The 20,520-nt window shown below is 41.1% G+C and overlaps 1 protein-coding gene across 1 annotated transcript in view; it reads right to left on the minus strand.

Annotated features, from left to right (window-relative positions):
- Window positions 1–15,187, minus strand: part of LOC142095433 (uncharacterized) — a 28,914-nt gene extending 13,727 nt beyond the window's left edge. Inside the window, 4 exon segments of the mRNA XM_075178378.1 lie at window positions 3,295–3,406; window positions 11,708–13,322; window positions 14,887–14,953; window positions 15,122–15,187. Of these exon segments, the coding sequence (XP_075034479.1) occupies window positions 3,295–3,406; window positions 11,708–13,322; window positions 14,887–14,953; window positions 15,122–15,187 (1,860 nt within the window).
- Window positions 15,188–20,520: the final 5,333 nt, after the last annotated feature.

A 20,520-nucleotide genomic window follows, 5' to 3' on the forward strand; every position in this document is an offset into this window, starting at 1 on the left:
GTTCGGTCAGCACTTTAGATGGTTTGGATGAAGGTTAAAATTAGTAATTTAAGCTGCTGTGACAGTATTGGCCCTACCCCTGTGTATGAATCCACCAATCGTCACAGTGCTACAAGTCTACAAACCTGTCATTCAATCTATGTCTGCTCTGCTAAGGATGCACCTCCTGTCATGAAACAAGGGTTAAACTTGTCCCACTCTTGAATGTACCTCAAAGGAATACTTCTCAGTTATCCTGCATGGACAAGGAGAGGTGGGTGCCCAGCATGTTCAATAACGGTTAAGTGCACTGAGATCCCGTCTCCTAATGGTAGTTAAAATTATGTTTCTTCCCATAATGTATATGGGTAATGTTAAGTATTACTGTGAGCTTTGTATGTTCTATGACAAACTGTCACTGAACTGCACCCTGCCTGGGGAAGCCAATTCCACAAAGATGCCTCAGGAGCACCCTGCTCCAAAGGTACACTAGGCACCGACTCTTGCTACTGTAGGTGCCAGGACCCAGTGTCATTGACTGTGGATTTGATTTAAAGACTGCAAGGTGTTAATTCAGGTAGGTTACCACAGCTAAATTCATCATCAGTAGTTAGGCTACTTTGTTGAAAACCACTGTGCAAGCCTGTTATCTCTAGACACTGTGGAGCCGGTGCTGTCAGGGGTCCTGGAGACGAGTCCCCATGAGATCAGGTCTGGCAATAGGGTAGCCAGCAAAGATAGATACCTCCTTGTACTTAGAAGACATGAAGGTGGGAACCACAGGCCTGGTAAAAAACTGTCCCCAGAGACCAGAAGAGAGACTCTGTTGGAAGAACTTGGTTAATATCTGAAGACTCGACCGGCTAGGGAATACCGCTCCTGCGGAACTGATCAAGATCAGAGGCTACAGAGAAGGACTGAGAGGATCAGCGGTCTTCTTCAACCTTCTTTGCCCCAGTTATAATGTATTGTTTCCATTTATGCTGTATTGTTTTAGAGTGTGGTTGTATAATTGCTCTTTAACAGTGCTGAAAATTTGTGTTAAATAAACGTGATATTCTTTGTTCAAATATTTTCCTATGTTTGAAAATACTTCCCACAGCCACAGCATTGGAGAAAGGTGATAGGCTGGAAAATAGCCTGGTAGGCGCTGTTTAGGTCCAGATAGACTGTCTGCCGGTTGGTAAAGGCAAATAGCCTGTAGGTGCCACCTGGTGAAACAGCATATTTAGGGATGTATAAACATCACAGGTATGTTATTCATCTCATTTTTTTATATTCACACACACACAGTGACCACTTTATTAGGTACAACTGTACGTTAATGCAAACATCTAATCCACCAATCATGTGGCAGCAACACAATGCACAAAAGCATGCAGACATGGCCAAGAGGTCATTGTTGTTTATGTGATCTAAGCGACTCTGACCGTGGAATGATTGTTGCTGGCAGATGGGGTTGGTTTCAGTATCTCAGAAGCTGCTGATCTCCTGGGATTTTCACGCACAACAGTTTCTAGCGTTTACAGACAATGGTTCGTAAAACAAGGAACATCCAATAAGCGGCAGTTCTGTGGGTGAAAATTCCTTGCTAATGAGAGAGGTCAGAGGAGAATGTCCAGACTGGATCAACCTGCCAGGAAGGTGACAGTAACTCGAATAACCATGCGTTACAACAGTGATATGCAGAAGGGCATCTCTGAACGCACAGCACATTGAACCTTGGATGGGCTACAGCTGCAGAAGATCACACTGGGTTCCACTAGTGTCAGCTAGAACAGGAAACTGAGGCTACAGTGGACCTGGGCTCCACTAAACTGCACAGTTGGAAAATCGTCTGGTCTGACAAATCTCGACTTCTGCTGTGACATGCCAGAGCATTAACAACATGAATCCATCCTGCTTTGTGTGACCGGTGCCAGCTGTTGGTGGTGGTGGTGGTGTAATAGTGTAGGGGATGTTTTCTTAGCACACATTAGGCCCTTTAATACCAATTCAGCATTGTTTAAATGTCTCAGGCTACCTGACCATGTGCATTGCTGTATGGTCACAGTCTAATGGCTCATCTCAGCAGGACAACGCACCCTGTGACAAAGCACAAGTCATCTCCATCGGGTTCCACAAAATTGACCATGAGTTCAGTGTACTCCGATGACCTCCAAACAGTCACCAAATCCAATACAGCATCCTTGGGTTGTGGTGAAACAGGAGATTAGCAGCATGAAAGTGCAGCCAACAATTCTGCGGCAACTGCACCATGATGTCATGGACCAGGATCTCTGAGGAACGTTTCCAGCACCTTGTTGGACCCATGACACAAAGAATTCAGGCTGTTGTGGGGACAAAGGGGGTCCTACACAGATAGAAGTAAATGCTAGTCTATACTAAAGGGGCCAGAGGGTAAACAATGCTACCAATGCATTGATATCAATCATCATCATCATCAATTTATATAGCGCCACTAATTCCACAGCGCTGTACAGAGAACTCACTCACATCAGTCCTTGCCCCATTGGAGCTTACAGTCTAAATTCCCTAACATACACACACTCACACAGAGAGGGAGACAGAGACACTAGGGTCAATTTTGATTGCAGTCAATTAATCTACCAGTATGTTTTTGGTGTGTGGGAGAAAACCGGAGCACCCGGAGGAAACCCACGCAAACACAGGGAGAACATACAAACTCCACACAGATAAGGCCATGGTCGGGAATCAAACTCATGACCCCAGTGCTGTGAGGCAGAAGTGCTAACCACTAGGCCACTGTGCTGCCCATATCAATGCCTTTTTCAACTAGCAATTTAAACGTGTTACCTCCTTGGAGCTTTAAAGAGTCCGTTCAGTTACCATCTGATGTTGCATATCTATATGCTGCTGATGAATTTTAACTCTCAATACACATATTACTTTAAAACCACCTGTTAGATTCTCCATCGTCCCTTGCTCAAAGATCAGTGTAAAATTACTTAATTGTCACCTAGTGGAAATAGTACTCTAGAAGTACATGGAAGAGCGCGGTTAGGGTGGAATCCTTTGTTCCCCAACTACAGTAGTTTAATCGCTTTTACTTCTCTACGGCTTGTGAGCACCACTACCCTGATTAGTTTCATCTACTCACAACCTATTCATTTCAATTATTTTCACTATACAACGCAATCTCCCCATAACCTTAAAATACTCCCACAATCCTTTCCCCACTTAGCATTCATCACTGCAGTTCCTCTGTACACTATGCTGTTCTTTGGTCTTGGTCTATTTTCATGCCTATCTGGTGGATTGTAGTAATATCACCGACCTTTGGATATCTCTCACCTCTCCGGTCAGCAGGTAGATGATCTCCAGTGTGAGACTCAATATCCTATCAGTCCTGTAATTTCTGTACTTGTCCATCCCCAGCCAGTCGCTTGACAAAGGACTTTCTCCCCTGTAGATAGGAAGATTGTTACACTTTGTTGATATGTTGTTTATTCGGATATCTGATTATGGTTCATCCAGCTGAGTGGCTATTCAGAAACTTCATAAGCTGATAGTCCCATATTTCTTACTGTAAAAATCTGGTCTGGTCATGATGGGGTAAAATCTCTGCTCTCATAGTGGTTACAGAACAGTATGGAAAACAGAGGTGGAACAGAACTTACCTTTAGTTAGATTCATAGAATGTGTATTTCAGCATAGCTGCGATCTTCCTAAATATGCCGACCCTGCAGTGTTTTACAATAGGAAGTCTTTAAAATCTAAAAAAAAAGAAAAGAAAAAAAAAAGAACATCAATGTTTTTGAACGTTTGGTCCTAAAAATCATAACTTCTACTATGCATAGATATAATAATATTATTATTGTTATTAATAAATGATAAACGAGTGAATTGAACAAATATGTTGGTTCATTATATATCATCATCAGTTATTTATATAGCGCCATTAATTCCGCAGCGCTGTACAGAGAACTCGCTCACATCAGTCCCTGCCCCATTGGAGCTTACAGTCTAAATTCACTAACAGACACACACACAGACGAGGGTCAATCTGTTAGCAGCCAATTAACCTACCAGTATGTTTGTGGGAGGAAACCCACATAAACACAGGGAGAACGTACAAACTCCTCACAGATAAGGCCATGGTCGGGAATTGAACTTATGACCCCAGTGCTGTAAGGCAGAAGTGCTAACCACTGAGCCACCGTGCTGCCCAAATATATATTCATTATTCAGTTTGGTTGAAAAGTATGAAAATTATACGCATGGAATATCTGACAGTAATGTTAGTGATTGATTATACATTAAATAAATATTATGACAGTATAATGTTAGGGAAAAGTCAGGGTTATCAATAAACCCAAAATGTATCTGAAACCTCAGCTTCTGATCCTGACTGCCCGCAGATTTAATGTCTGTATAGATCCTAGAATACGGCTACTAGCTTCCTATGGACGGTGCATTATACACAATACTCAGAGTAAGGTTACAAATAATTATTTGCTGCTGGCTAGACTGAGATTTTGGTAGAATAATGTATAGTACATTAAACTGACTATACCTAATGCCACACAAAAGGAACCAAAACAACAGGGAAAGATAAACAAAGCACAGACATAGAAACATATAACAGTGTTAAATAACAAATATTTACCTGGGCTTAATGACAGTTCTCTGGAATACCAGCAATGTTTTCTTTAGTCTTTGTCCTATACAGGAAACTGAATTTTAGAGAGAGGCTTCCGGATAGTGAGTTTCAGGCCTCTTCATTGCATCTGAAGTATTCCATTTATATCACTGCTTTCAGGTGTTGCATTATTATTGGAGACCTTCCAGCCACCCTGGTCACAGTGTAAGGATTAGAGGTGTGGTGAATTGTACGGATCACTGTGATTCACTTTACATTGCACAGACAAATAAACTACAACTCCCAGAATGCATTGCTAAACCCCCAAAAAACCCTAATCTTTCTAACAATATATTTATATGCACTGCAGTGACCTCTAGTGGTTTTCCAATGTTAGTGTTTTTCTATGTTCTTAATTTCCAAGCATAATTTTTTCCAAGGTTTTAAATCATTTGTCCTTGGAAATGTTTATCCCTGGGAATGTCACTGTTTTGGAGAACAGAACATCTACACAGCACAGTTTCCTCTAATTCCTGTAATTCGTTATCTCACAACTATTATTTTGGCTTTAAAAGTTAATATTTATTGAGAATGTATAATGCACCAAAGTGGCAATTAGTTGAAAACATTGGTAAATTTATATATTGCTGCCCATGTTTGTTATTGTTATATTAGATATTCGTTTGGTTGACCTAAAGTCCATAAAATACATTTTAGCTGTTAAGAGTATGTGTCACAGTGTCTGGACAATCTGAAAGTTCTCATATAGGAAGACTGAGGTATTGAAGTGTGTGTGTACATTCCAAATAATATGTCCAAATACAGTATCAGTGCTTGCAGTGGGTATAGTCATTTAGGGAAAGTTATCATTTTAGTTAAATAGGCCCTGCCTAGGTAGGAAAGTTGTACATGTTGCTAATTCCTAAATTCCACTGATATTATTTCCAATGACAGAGTTATATATTATTTATATGGGTTATTTATAAGTTTGGGAGCTGGATACAGCATAGATTGCTTGCAGTATTCTAAGCCACACATGCCAACTCTCCCAGAATGTCCAGGAGACTCCCGCATTTCGCGAGAGTTCCCGGGAGAGTGTGGCAATCTCCCGCATCTGGCAGAGTTCTCCCCACTTCCTAGTGGAGTGGGCAGAATTAGGTCCAAAACGTTGCGATTCACCAGGAATCGCGACGTTTGGCTCCACCCCCTGCTGTCAAATGATTACGTCACGGGGGCAGGGCCAAAATTATTCAAATTTTGGAGTTCACCCCCCATCACGCCCACCGCTCCCGGAAGCCAACTTCAGCAAGTTGGCAAGTATGTTATAACATACTTGCCAACATTTTTTTTTTTCTTCCGGGAGATGCCGGCTGGGACGTGGGCGTGCAGGGGGCGGGGCTGCGAAATCGCGTCATTTTGGCCCCGCCCCCGTGACGGAATGACGCAAATCGCGTCATTTTACAGTGGGGGCGGGGCTAAACGCCGCGATTCCGGGTGAATCGCGGCGTTTAAACTAAATTTTTCCCCCTTCCTATCAGGGAGATTGCCACACTCGTCCGGGAGACTCTCGCAAAATGCGGGAGTCTCCCGGACAATGCGGGAGAGTTGGCAAGTATGTGTTATAAGCAATGGCTCTAAGGCCAAACAAAAGTGTGGACAGTCTGTGCTCCTGCCTTGTTCCTCTTTCACCTTATTAACAATTAATGTGATAAAGTATTGAACCTGGTGAGCACAATCAGGCTCAAAATCCCTTTTTACAATAATGCACTGTAAGTGTGCCTAAGAGATTTTACCAAAAGCCTTTCCGGCATCTAGACTTAGCAGCGTATTATTGGTTGATGTTTTGCACATAGGTTAAATACTGACTGTTTTTTCATGTAGCACACAAATACTTGATAGCTTATTTGTACACTGAAATTTAAAGTTGATATTTGTGTGCTACATGAAAAAACAGACAGTATTTAACTTCGGTGCAAAATTGAAAACTAATTTTCAGCCCTTGCATTGTAACATGGTTTTGTCCAGGAAACTTAAGTAAGACATTTCTTTCCTAAGTTCCTTAATGAATCAGGCCCTTAATCTCTACCTTTGCTACTAATTTGTGACGTAAATCCTTTCATAAGCATATCAGCTACATTATGCTCACTTATAATGTCTCTTACACTAATTGACTTCCTCTCAACAAGTTCTCAAATGAAATGATGTCTAATAACATTATACTTAGACTTAGGTAGCACGGTGGCTTAGTGGTTAGCACTTCTGCTTCTGGGATCATGAGTTCAATTCCCAACCATGGCCTTATCTGTGTGGAGATTGTATGTTCTCCATGTGTTTGCGTGGGATTTTGTGAAATTCTCATTCCCAACAGGTGATGTGCAGGACCTAAGTCTTTCAATCTGAACTTTTCTTCCAACAGACTTTTTATACTGTCTATGTGATTTTTCTGACCTGCAAGCAACAAATCTTCCACATATATGACAATAATGAACAGCTTTCCATCTATTATTTTGTGATATAGACAGTGATCTCTAACTGTACAAAGTCCATGTCAGTCAACAGTGCCTAGCCTGATGTACCAACATCGACTCTAGCAAGTATGGAATTGCCCAATTGACCATTTTTCATGGGAATAGAGTACCACATGGCCATGTTTATCCATCATCATCATCATCATCTATTTATAAAGCGCCAACATATTCCGTAGCGCTTTACAATTGGGGTAAACATAGTAAACTAATAAACAAACTGGGTAAAACAGACAAAGAGGTGAGAAGGCTGCTCGCAAGCTTACAATCTATTGGACAATGGGAGTTTGACACATGAGGTTAAGTCTACATTTGCAGTCGGCCCAGCCAGACTGCAAAGGTAAAAGTGACTCATAAGCTAAATGATCCTGTCACACAACAATGATGATCAAGGGGTAGTTGTATAACAGGTGGTAATAGGGTAATGTACTGAGGTTAAGAGGGTGGTTGAGGAATATTATAAGCTTGTCTGAAGAGGTGAGTTTTCAGAGAACGCTTAAAGGCTTATAGACTAGAGGAGAGTCTTATTGTGCGAGGGAGAGAATTCCATAGAGTAGGTGCAGCCCGGAAGAAGTCCTGTAACCGGGAATGGGAGGATGTAATGAGTGTGGATGAGAGTCGCAGATCTTGTGCAGAACGGAGTTGCCGAGTTGGGAGATATTTTGTGACAAGAAAGGAGATGAATGTTGGTTCAGCTTTGTTGATGGCCTTGTAGGTTAGTAAGAGTATTTTATATTGGATTCAGTAGAAAACAGGCAACCAGTGTAGAGACATACAGAGCGATTCAACAGAGGAAGAACGATTTGCAAGGAAAATCAATCTTGCCGCAGCATGCAAAATAGATTGTAGGGGTTTGAGTCTTCCTGAGACCCAGACAATGTCTGATTATATTAAAGAGAACCTTCAATGTGGCCTCAATTAGGCCCTTCTGCTCTTCGTCTGTGGGTGCAGGATTATTTTTTGTAAAAAAAAAAAAGATGGGGATCTCTGGCCGTGCAGTAACTACAGTCATCTTAATTCAGTTACCAGTCTTTGACTGTTGTTCACTGAAGACATCTTGGAAACGTGAGTATTGTGGTAGCATAGTGGGAGTTACTTATGTGGTTGGATCTGGTACCCCTTGAGAATGTGGTACCTTACAAATATAATGGGTTTGACCTGAGGATCTCTAAGCTAAGATATGAGTGGTAAACCAATCCACGAGTGTGGCATGTAATTGATGCCAGGGAAGGCCCAAGATGTTTGAACTGATAGTACGAGAGATCATGAGAAATGTAATATTCTTTCTATGCAGATCCCCAATCCAAATGGTTAGAGGAACAGTAGAGTAGGAGGGCAGGAAGAGACATATACCCGAAAGAGCACCTGAGGATGACTGAAACAGAACAGTTACTATATCCAACTAGGGTAGGAGAGTGAGAAACAGAACATAACTTGGCCTCTCATGAACCAGTTAGGACCTGGTGTTTCTTGAACACTTAGGAGAAGCAAATGGCCTGACTTTGCACAATAGAGACATAGGATATATTTACACCTTTCCCGTTCCTCTGTAGGAAGACGAGAAACAACCAAGTTCCATCAGTTCTTCCGAAATTGACTGAAGTTATTGGAATCTAGGGGCTAGCTTGACAGTGGACCGACAGCCCTGATCCTTTTCTAGGAAACATTCCCGAAAGTGGATATCCACTCGATTGCTTGGCCGTCCTTAATTCGGGTGAAAAACCCTACCAAAATTCTGCTACTAAAAACTTCATCATTCCATTGCAGTTCAGAAGGAAGTTTGCGGAATTACAATACATATTGACCCACTGTTCAGAAGCAGTTCAAATTGAATATCACACTGGTTGAGGAACCAGCAGCAAGTCTTGGCGTCACCATTATACTTGGCAGGAGGAGGTATTAGGAGATTGGGAGAAGCAACAGGAACCGCCAAGACTGCAGGAAGCGCAGGAACTATTGCAAGCATTGCAGAATTAATTTGTTCTGGAGGGTGTCAAGCTGAATGGAAAGTTCTTGAAGCCACAGTACCAATTGATTCCTGGTTACTTCTTGTTTATTCACTCTGCCCAGTAGATGTTGAAGCAACTCTTTCAGAGATATGTTTCCTGCTGAATCCATATTATTGTCAGATCTTACAGGAATTGAGGACTCAAGTCAATCAGTCTGGTTTGACGCTACCCATGGCGGAGGTGCAAAGTCTAGCATGGCATAGGTTTTTGCCAGGAACCTCCACTAGGAGGTATGGCCTTTGCTGCTAGCATCAAGTAGGTAGTGGCCCTTTGTGCAGGTACCAGACATGACCATCAGGTAAGTAAAACCAAAGTATATATAAGGTAAGTGGAGACACTATATGGAATTGATGCGAGGCAAAGGAGGACGCCAGGAATATACCTAGAAGCAGATGCCGGATCAATACCAGGTCTACATTGGATAGATGATGATACCAGGATAGGTGATGATACCAGGAATATGCTGGATAGGTGATGACATCCGGAACACGCTGAGTAGATGATGACACCAGGAATTCACAGGAACAAGAAGCAAATGATCAGAATAGCAATGCTAATATAGACATGAAGATCCGGTACCATACTGCAACATGAGCTGCTTTAAATAGCCAAAGGAAAATAAGGGGGCAGAGAGCCAGCAGCCAGGCGGGCGACGTGCCATAAAAACAAAATAGGGAGGCCTCGACAGTGTCGGGAAGGACCTGCCCCGTTGTGCCACTGAGGAAGATAAGTCAGAAAGACTCTCATGTGTAGGGTAGCAGCATTTATCATGCAAAGCTGTGTATCACTAAACTAGACTGACAGAGCTTCTGAGTACAATCTTTTTCTGTCTGGAAACATTTGGAGACACAAATATCCCACCAGTCAACTCATACTATTCATAAATAACAATTTAATTTTTAAAAATAAAAATATAGTTTTCAAATCTTATTGGGAGAGGTATGGGTGCAACTGTGGCCATAGCCGACCACGCGTCAGCTATATAACGCAGCTACCCAGAGAAACATGTTCCTCTGCAGGATACCTCAGTCCTAATTCTTTAGTAGGCAACAATCTGATAAAAGCAATGTACACATGGTTCATGCCACTGTGTCCAATTAGTGACTTTAAAATTAGCATGTTCCAATTTTAAGTAAGCAATTAAAATGCTGTCCTGGGGCCCAGCACAAATTTTGTGACTTATTGTGGCTTATGTAGGTGCACCAGACCAGCAGCAAATCATCCCTGTGAACTTGATTTGCATACTATTATGTTACCTTTTCTATGCAGAATTTTTGTGATGATTTTGCCCTTAGGTGGTGCTGTTCTACTCCTGCCAGTGGATTATAAATTAGCTTGGCTTAACAGTCTGCATGCAGATACCACTAATGTTGAAAGAATGCCGATATGCAAAGGAATAAGCAGTGCTGCCAAAATAACTTTCACAATGCAATTATCTTTATTTTATCATCATACTTTGGAACCCTACTCAAAATGACCACATTTTTTATGTGCCACAGATGGCAAAAGTGGACATCCCTCCCTGCGTGAGGACCACTCTGCTATTTTCACAGGTTTGGTGATTGGTTATCCTCTACAAATAGCTTTTCAACAAGGCAACTACCGTTTACATGTGACTTAAGTCATTTTTTTTTCTCCAGCAAACCTGCAGAGATGTAAGGATACGTTGGGAGGTTCCTGTCCCTAGCCTGAAAACATAATGTGCATGCAGAGAGAGGCACAGGATGCTTGCCAGACGAGATAAAAAATCATTAGTTATTGAGGATGCCAATCAATGACACAGCAGGTGGGCAGCTTGTGGTACAACTACAAAAATCTTATAAAGACTGGAGGAGAGAAGCAAAAAAAATTACAAGGCTGATAAAAATAATGCATCCGAAGTACATGTTTATTTAGTTTACTACTACATTAAAACATTTTTATGCTGTAGTTTCTTTAAAACATGTACATATGTGGCTATATACTGGAAAAACAAAGGGATAATACATATATGGTTAGTATAATAAAGTTCTGTAAAAGATTATCGTAACGGGTTGTCTACTTTTGGACAACAAACCCCCTTTTATTGTATCCTGACCCACCACTTCTCCAGGAAGTACCCGTTACATGAAGTAAGATCACACAACAATCTGCTCATTTTCACGCACTGCTGATGATTGTATGGCTTACCATGAGTCGAGCCGCAATCTAGCTTCCAGCTTTAGATAACGGGTGCAAGTTATAGTAAGGGAATTTGTCCAAAAGTGGACATCCTCTTTAAGACCTATTTATATCCAAGTCATATGCCCAGTTGATATTAAGTTGATTTGAAAATCATTGACTCTTAATTTTTCTGTTGTCTCTATAATATATCTACTCGTAGGAAAATCCACCGACACGTCAGTATACGAGAGGACAAAAATATGCTTCCCTTCCCTAGTTTTTTCACACACTCACTCCAATAACTCATGTCAGGACATATCTAGGCCAAAAATGTATACTTTTTAGGAACAGATAACCGCTACGGTAATGGAGCCAAATTAAATACTGCTTTCAACAAGTAGTAAAGTGTATTAATATATCGCTCTCATTCAGAGAAAGATCATTTCTATCTTGTGTGAATTCTCTGATGACGAAAAAGTTGTGACTTTTGGGCAAAACTTTTTTCACATTCAGAACAAGAATACGGTTTTTCTCCAGTGTGAATTCTTTGATGTCTGCTGAGATCAGAACTATTGATAAAACATTTCTCACATTCAGCACAAGAATAGGGTTTTTCTCCAGTGTGAATCCTCTGGTGTCTACTAAGATCTGAGCTATTGATGAAACATTTCTCACACTTTGCACAAGAATATGGTTTGTGTCCTGTGTGAATTTTTTTATGTGACACAAGACATGATTTGACAGTAAAACATTTCCCACATTCAGAGCAAGAAAATGGTTTCTCGCCTGTGTGATTTTTCTTATGTATAACAAGCTTTGAGTTGCTGATAAAACATTTCCCACATTCGGCACAAGTATATGGTTTCTCTCCGGTGTGAACTTTCTGATGTGTAACAAGATTTGACTTTGTGTTAAAACATTTCCCACAATCAGAGCAAGAATATGGTTTCTCTCCAGTGTGAATTCTATTGTGTATAATAAGATCTTTATTACTAATAAAACATTTCCCACATTCATTGCAAGAATATGGTTTCTCTCCGGTGTGAATTTTTTGATGTGTCGCAAGATTTGATTTAATGACAAAACATTTCCCACATTCAGCACAAGAATATGGTCTATATCCTGTGTGAAATTTCTGATGTGTAACAAGATGTGATTTAATGCTAAAACATTTCCCACATTCCTCACAAGAATATGGTTTCTCTCCTGTATGCACTTTGTAATGATTAGCAAGATGTGAGTTACTAATAAAACATTTCCCGCACTCAGCACAAGAGTATGGCTTATCTCCCGTGTGCAGTTTCTGATGCTTAGCAAAATGTGACTTAATGCTAAAACATTTCCCACACTCAGAGCAAGAATATATTTTCTCTCCAGTGTGAAGCTTCTGATGTCTAACAAAACCTGACTTACATTTAAAACGTTTCCCACATATAGCACACAAGAAAGGTTTCTCTCCTGCCTGATGGATCTGATCATATCCGCTGTGTGCCTCCATACAAGCAGATGCATATCGTGTCTGTGCGGGGGGTGTATTATTGTCAGTGTCTGTGAGATTTCCTTCATCACATGAATCAGATTCCTCCTTAATATGAATAGTTGTATATTGTATCTGGTTATCGTCTATAGATGTAGAGTTATCAGTGTCTGTTAGATTCTCCTCTTCAAATGAGACTGATACCTTCTTAATATGAAGATCCGTAGACTGTGATTGTGTATATTCTGTTGGTGCATATATGTCTGTGTTGGTAAGAGTTTCTTCTTTAGTTGAAGCAGATTCCTCTTTGATAGGACTAGATATATGTTGTGTCTGTGAATGATTTGTGGGTGTATATAGGTCAGCGTCTGTTAGATTTTCTTCCTCGCAGGAATCGGATTCCTCTTTAATAGAAGTAGATATATATTGCGTTTGTGTACGCTGAATCGGTGTATAACGATCAGTGCCTGTGATAATTTCTTCATAGTTTGCAGCCCGTTTGTTTATATCAGTGCTGGGATCTTCACTTATACAATCTGGTGAAGAAACAGGACTGTGTAGTGCTCCAGAGATCTTTGAAGTTAAACCTGTTGAAAAGAAATACATTGTGGTTAGACTATAAAACTTTACAAATGTACAAAGTCCTCATAATTAGAAAAAGCCTTCTCCGATTCGACAATTAGGTAAAAGAAATGTTGCACCTTTTGGTTCGACTGGCTGCTAATTTTGTACTGAAGAGAAGAGATAACCTATAACCTGCTAATAATAACTGACAACAACTACACTGTTTAAGGGGTTCCAGCCACACATACGCCAAGTAGTTAAGTCAGAGATCATACAGGTAAAGATCAGTAGAATCCAGATCATCACTTGATAGTCACGTTATAGAAGACATAGTTCAGGCGGGGTAGGTACAGGACAGAGGCTAATGGGTGCGAGAATCAGAATGGAACACGGTAGAGTAGCATTTATAGTACATGTCTATAATCACAATGGGGCAAACTATTTTTTTAAAGAATTGTTCTATTTCTCTTTAATACCTATCATGTGCAAAAGTGACTTGGCCACTGCACAGTATGAAGCATGATTTGAAAGTATAACACAGACCAGGGACCTGATTTATTAAGGATCTTAACTTAAGAAACTTCTTATCATCATCATCATCATCACCATTTATTTATATACCGCCACTGTTTCCGCAGCGCTGTAGAGGGAACTCACTCACATCAGTCCCTGCCCCATTGGAGCTTACAGTCTAAATTCCCTAACACACACACACAGAAAGACAGAGAGAGGGAGAGACTAGGGTCAATTTTGATGGCAGCCAATTAACCTACCATTATGTTTTTGGAGTGTGGGAGGAAACCGGAGCACCCGGAGGAAACCCACGCAAACACAGGAAGAACATACAAACTCCACACAGATAAGGCCATGGTGGGGAATTGAACTCATGACCCCAGCGCTGTGAGGCAGAAGTGCTAACCACTTAGCCACCGTGCTACCCACTGAAGATTATACAATCATGTGAAACGCCAACCCTGTGAAACATTCCATACCCACATATCTGCATCTTTTTCTCATTATCGACTCACATGGTAAGAGTCCCATAGGAAAGAAAGAAAAATCTAATAATCTGTTGTACCATACAGCACAAGTAACACTCTCTACCATTTGTCCTTCTGAATTTCCCTCACTTTTCTCCAGGACACTTATAAAAAAGTGGGTCTCGTTAGTAGCATTAATGCAAGAGGGGGGGGAATGGGACAAAAGTGATCTTGTTTTGTGTTGGATTAACTGAATTCACCATCATGTGTGAGTTTTCATCCAATTATAAGATGATAATGAGAAATTGTTTGGTAGGAAGCGATCATCCATTCTTTGGGGGATATTTGAGCTAAAAACATGAAATCAATCCTAGGGTTTATAATTGAAAACGGCATCCAATGTGTGGCAGATTGCAAACCACAGAATAAAATGCAGATTAGTAAATTTACCCCTTTGTTCAGTGCTTGAAAGCTGCTGTGATATGGCATGTGGTATCTTCATCATGCCAATGTATATATAATGGAAAAAAATATGAATATACGGTCCACTAGTGTAATTTCTAAATCAGTATGTGATGCCCAATTTCATCATACTCACTTCTCTTACCCAGAGATGCTAGCGGCTGTTGATTCATCTTCATCATTTCCTTAAGTCCTTCTAAATAGTTCCATTCCTACATGGAGAAATAGACAGTGACATCCTGATACCTTATAGGAACCTGACACACACAATGATACAGTCATCACCCAGACACATCCCCTGGTGTTACTGTATAATGTCCCATTACAGGGCCATTTTAATAAGTGGGCAAAATGCTCATTTATCCCGAGACCACACAGACCAGGCTTCCAACATCAGACTTCTGAGAAAGCGAATTCTGAGAATTCAGACTTCTGAGAATTCGCATTCTCAGAATTCCCATTCAGCGAGCGGATGTCAGTCGCCACTTGCTGGTCTAATTTTAAGTATTAACTATATATAAATAAATGCTGATGTCCCCAGCAAGATACATCGGTGTCTGCTTTGTTGCCGAGTGGTGTTATCCTGTGAATTCAACAGGTTGTATTTCAGAGCAACCACTGAGAAATCCTGTGAGTTCCTACACGTTACACAGATATGCCATTAGACTTCATAGTAATGGATCCTAAATTGGAGACGCCCTAAAAGAGCTTTTCTCACAGCCTCTTGGTACCCCAGGAAGACCAGAGACTCTGCTTCAAAGGTGAAAATCTTATCCTTCAAGTAATTCTGATTCTAAGATCTCCTGGCTCAAATAAAATGTGCTAACCTAACACTAACCATATTTCATACATTAATCCAAGTCTTAAATCTAAACCTAACTAATGTTTTAAAAAGAACTTTAAGCCTATAGCTCATCTTAGTAAAAGCTCAAGTCTTAACAGCAAGCCTATCCCAGGCCCCTAATTCCAAATACAGCTCTGGTCTTGCTTCAATATTGTAGACAAGCAAGAAAACTGAACAAGTAGGAAAATACAAAACAATAAAAATGTGTTGTTTTTTTCCTTGCGCTGTTATCTTTAGAAAACATGATACATGCAAAATGTATTATTAACACCATATATTTATATCAAGCCAGGATACCCTGCAGCGCTTTACAAAAGGGAACACAGTAATAAAACAAGACTGCGTATTAAGCCAGAAAGGTAAGAGGGCTATGTGAATATGGGATAAACTTCTCCAGCTTTGTTTCAAAGGAGCAATGGAATTAATGCGATCTATGCGTAGGCTTAACAATGTGGTAAAGCAACCCTGCCCATTCCCAGCAGTCACCTCTCCAGTCAGCAGCTGAATGATCTTGTTGGTGAGTTCTAGAATCCTCTGGTCATTGTTTCTCTCATGTATCAGTGAGTGAGGAGGAGGCACCATGATGGGGCTCTGGGTCCTGCTCCATCCTCCTGATACACGGGGACGACCGCTGGATGTCACACACTGTCCAGATGTCTGCTTCACAACTTTATAATTCTAAATTAAAAAGTAAAAATACTGATGCAGAGAGAAGGTGATGCATGCACCGGTTTATGCAAAATAACACAGGAGTTTTTTATGAACACAGATGCAAAGGAAACAGGTGGCGTTACCCATAGCAACCAGATTTTGTCATTTTTCTAGTTGTAATTGGTTGCTACGGGCAACACCTTTTTCCTTTGCACCAGTTATAATAGATGTCCCACATATGCTAAAAGTTACTCCAGACACACAGCACAACACAAGGTACAAAATTATAGAATTGTCTTTGGTTAATGTTTGTGTCCTCAGAGTGAACATCTTCCTCCCAGCCTACAAGTCATTGTTCTCTCCAGAACTGCACAAATATGTGTTCCCTATTCTGTAAGACATGTTTATAAATATGTAGCAGAGATGATACAATTACACAGTCACAAAGTGGTGCTGATGCATCATCTTCACATTGATCTAACTGAATGCAATTCCACCTTCCTCTGTCAAGCACAGACAAGTATTGTCTACTTAGAAGGGTCGGTTATACGTTGGAGACGGTTTATTACTGTTTGCCGAAGGATAAATCATTATTAGTGTCCTGCAAACCCAGAAGTCCTATCATCATTGTAAAATCAAGTGCCACAATCCTTCTCCTAACCACCAAATTACCCTCTGTAATTCTCAACCTACCAGGTTACATTATTAGACAAGTAATAATGTTAAGACACATGCTTTATTTTCCTCTAATTCACCCTTCATTAAAGTTCCATTGTTGGGGGTGTGAACACTAGAGATATGAAACACTGAAGAGATTAGCTCCAAGCTTCAAAGGTTCATAGGCTAAGACCAGTCTGGAATGATGGATCATGCAGTGGCAGAAGAAGACAGTAACCGGTGATGTGAAGTACCCAAAAAAAAAAAGGAAATCGAGATTTTAAAATCAATAAAATGGTTAGTGTACATAAAATGTAAATAGTAAGTTACGTAACAGCTTAATACTTTGCCAAGAAATGCCTTGCTCCATAATAGTACAATGTAAAGCAATGTGTTACTTTAGAAAGGATTGCACTTCCATACCGCAATCGTTCACATCACCATTAGCAGTATACAGCAGTCTACCTTTCCCATTGCATGGTTTAGTGGAGGCATGGCCAACCTGTGACTCTCCAAGTGATGTAAAACTACAAGTCCCAGCATACCATGTCAGCTATCGCAACACCATTAGAGCCACAGATTGGCCAGGCCTGGTTTAGTTTGACAGTGCCTTGAATTCAGTGTGTCACCAAAGGATAGGACAAACCTCTACAATCGGTTCCTGATTCATTGTGAATATAACTTAGCTTATCTCATTAGATCTCATTTGCTTGCAGTACTACACTGGTTGTTAATTTCAGTATCTCCAAATGGTTGAAGGTCATCTCCTATACTGCAAACCATCGTAACAGGACACCACTTTGTCCACCGTACAAGAAGGTTGGGGCTCATCTTACAAACTAGCCCACAGTACTAATTTTTATGCCACTACCTCATTGTCTGCAAGTACCTAATTCTACTTATTCCATTTTCCAGTTTGCTCCAGTTTTGAACCACCCTGTTTGTGCAGACAGTCATCCCTTAAAAATGCACAGTCTTAATGGTAGCTGCAAGTCGGTGCAACACAGAGGCTATCACTTCTGTACGTAACAGCACAGAGCCATTATTTTATCACACTATAGTAACATCACACCATTGCAAATTCTCTCTGCATATTCTGTATGTGCTAATGGTTTGTCCATTATGACATTATACCATAAGTGTCTATTTGTTCCCGGTCCCTGGTGTAGCTGCAAGATGTATTGGTCCCTGTTAGAGTGAATCAGTAGTAACTTCCCTGACCTCTCCAGTTAGCAGGTAGATGATTTCCAGTGTAAGATTTAATATAGTCTCGGTCTTGTGATTTCTGTCCTTGTCCATTACCAGTCACTCCTTTAGATGATCTTGACAGGACTCTCTACCCTGGAGGAAAAAAAATATAGTTACAGACTTAACGTGCAATCATTTCAATATCCTGTTCAGTGATTAGGTTACAGATCTGCTTTCATCATCAACTATTTATTTATATAGCGCCACTAATTCTGCAGCGCTGTACAGAGAACTCATTCACATCAGTCCCTGCCCCATTGGGGCTTACAATCTAAATCCCCTAACACACACACACACAGACAGTCAGACCAAGAGAGACTAAGGGCAATTTAACAGCCAATTAACAAGGGGAGAACATACAAACTCCACACAGATAAGGCCATGGTTGAGAATTGAACTCATGACCCCAGTGATGTGAGGCAGAAGTGCTAACCACTAAGTCACCGTGCTGCCCAGGGATTTCAGGTAAAGTTTGAAACTGACATTGGTTATAGTAACTAAGTCATGGCATTACATCTTTGGCTATTGAGGATGGACAGGGCTTGTTAAATGAGAGTAATAGTTTTGGTTTTGCATTATTTAAAGGCATCTTCTGTCTTGGTAAAATCCTGGACTGTTATCCCTTCAAATCATGCTTCATACTGTGCATTGGCCAAGTCACTTTTGCACATGATTAAAGAGAAATAGAAGCATTTATATGATGACATATTCCATCACCCACAACTGGGCAGAAGCTATTGTGGTATAAAGCAAACAATGGGGGGGTTATTGTGGCACCTGTGAGTGTCAGAGTTGGACTGACAGCCCCCAGGTAGGGAGAGGAGGGACTAGTAGTCTGTTATGGATGGTGCACTACAATACATATGGCTCAGAAGAAAGGTACATTGTCTATGGCATTAGCACAGGTAAAATGCTGGAACTGTGCTGTGAGCTGCAGAAGGGGTTAAATGCCACTGACACATGAAGGCTCCTCTTTTATCATGAGAACTTAATAATAATAATAATAATAATAATAATAATAATAATAATAATAAAATAACACATAAGTCCAATATCTAGATATTTACCTGGTGATAATAATAGTTTGATGAGAGCAGCAGTAATAATACTACAGGGATAGCTGGAGCCTCTTCATCCAGAGGACCTGCTGACGTCACTGGGTCATGTGACAGCTGTAGTCACGTGGTACAGAAGGGGAGGCTGCAGTTTCCTGTGTATCTATGACAGTAATGGTGACATCACCGGGTCATGTGACAGCTGTGATCACGTGGTACACAGGGGAAGCTGCAGTGTCCTGTGTATCTATGACAGTAATGGTGACGTCACCAGGTCATGTGACAGCTGTAGTCACGTGGTACACAGAGGAGGCTGCTTGCAGTGTCCCTGTGTATCTATGACAGTGATGGTGATATCACCAGGTCATGTGACAGATGTAGTCACGTGGTACACAGAGGAGGCTGCAGTGTCCCTGTGTATCTATGACAGTGATGGTGATATCACCGGGTCATGTGACAGCTGTAGTCACGTGGTACACAGAGGAGGCTGCAGTGTCCCTGTGTATCTATGACAGTGATGGGGAATCAGACAGAGCAGTGATCTAGATACAAACATTGTAATATTTATACTGACTGCAGATGGAGGAATTGTCTTCTCTGTCAGGTTTATTCAGTGTGATCTGCTGTACAGACATTAATCCCAGAGATCAGTCTTACACACAGGACACATTGTAGTGTATCAGCTGGTTACATGGCAGCAAATTGTATATTATAACAGTGTGACTGAGTATTCCCCGAGCTGCAGTGTATGTGCTGTGTGTTTTAATGCTAACACTAAGAGAGATATACTTAATGATGGACAGTGATTGATCCTAATTGCACTTTGGCTGTGCTGTAGTTCTCTTATGAATCCCATAGTGAATTCCACAGTGGGTCCTGTCACAGCAATGGAGGGAGGCACATTTACTTCATACTTGCCAACTCTCCCGGAATGTCCGGGAGACTCCCGCATTTTGCGAGAGTCTCCCGGACTCCCGGGCGAGTGTGGCAATCTCCCGAATTCTGCCCACTTCCTAGTGAAGTGGGCAGAATTAGATCCCAAATGCCGCGATTCCCGCTGTCAAATGACGCAATTTGCGTCATTATGTCACAGGGGGCGGGGCCGAAATGACGCAATTTTGGCTGCCCCACCCCCTCACTCCCCCCTCCACTGGCTGGCTCCCGGAAGGGAGCTGAAGAAAGTAGGTAAGTATGATTTACTTACTACTTATTGCAGTACTTCAAAAGCAATACAATAAAGGCATCCTCCCAACATTTTGTATATCAAAAGCAGGACACAGCTCTGAAAGGGGGCGTGTCTGTGTCATGTGAGGGGGCATAGTCA

This window comes from Mixophyes fleayi, chromosome 6 (assembly GCF_038048845.1).
Source record: "Mixophyes fleayi isolate aMixFle1 chromosome 6, aMixFle1.hap1, whole genome shotgun sequence".
NCBI classification, from domain to species: domain Eukaryota; kingdom Metazoa; phylum Chordata; class Amphibia; order Anura; family Limnodynastidae; genus Mixophyes; species Mixophyes fleayi.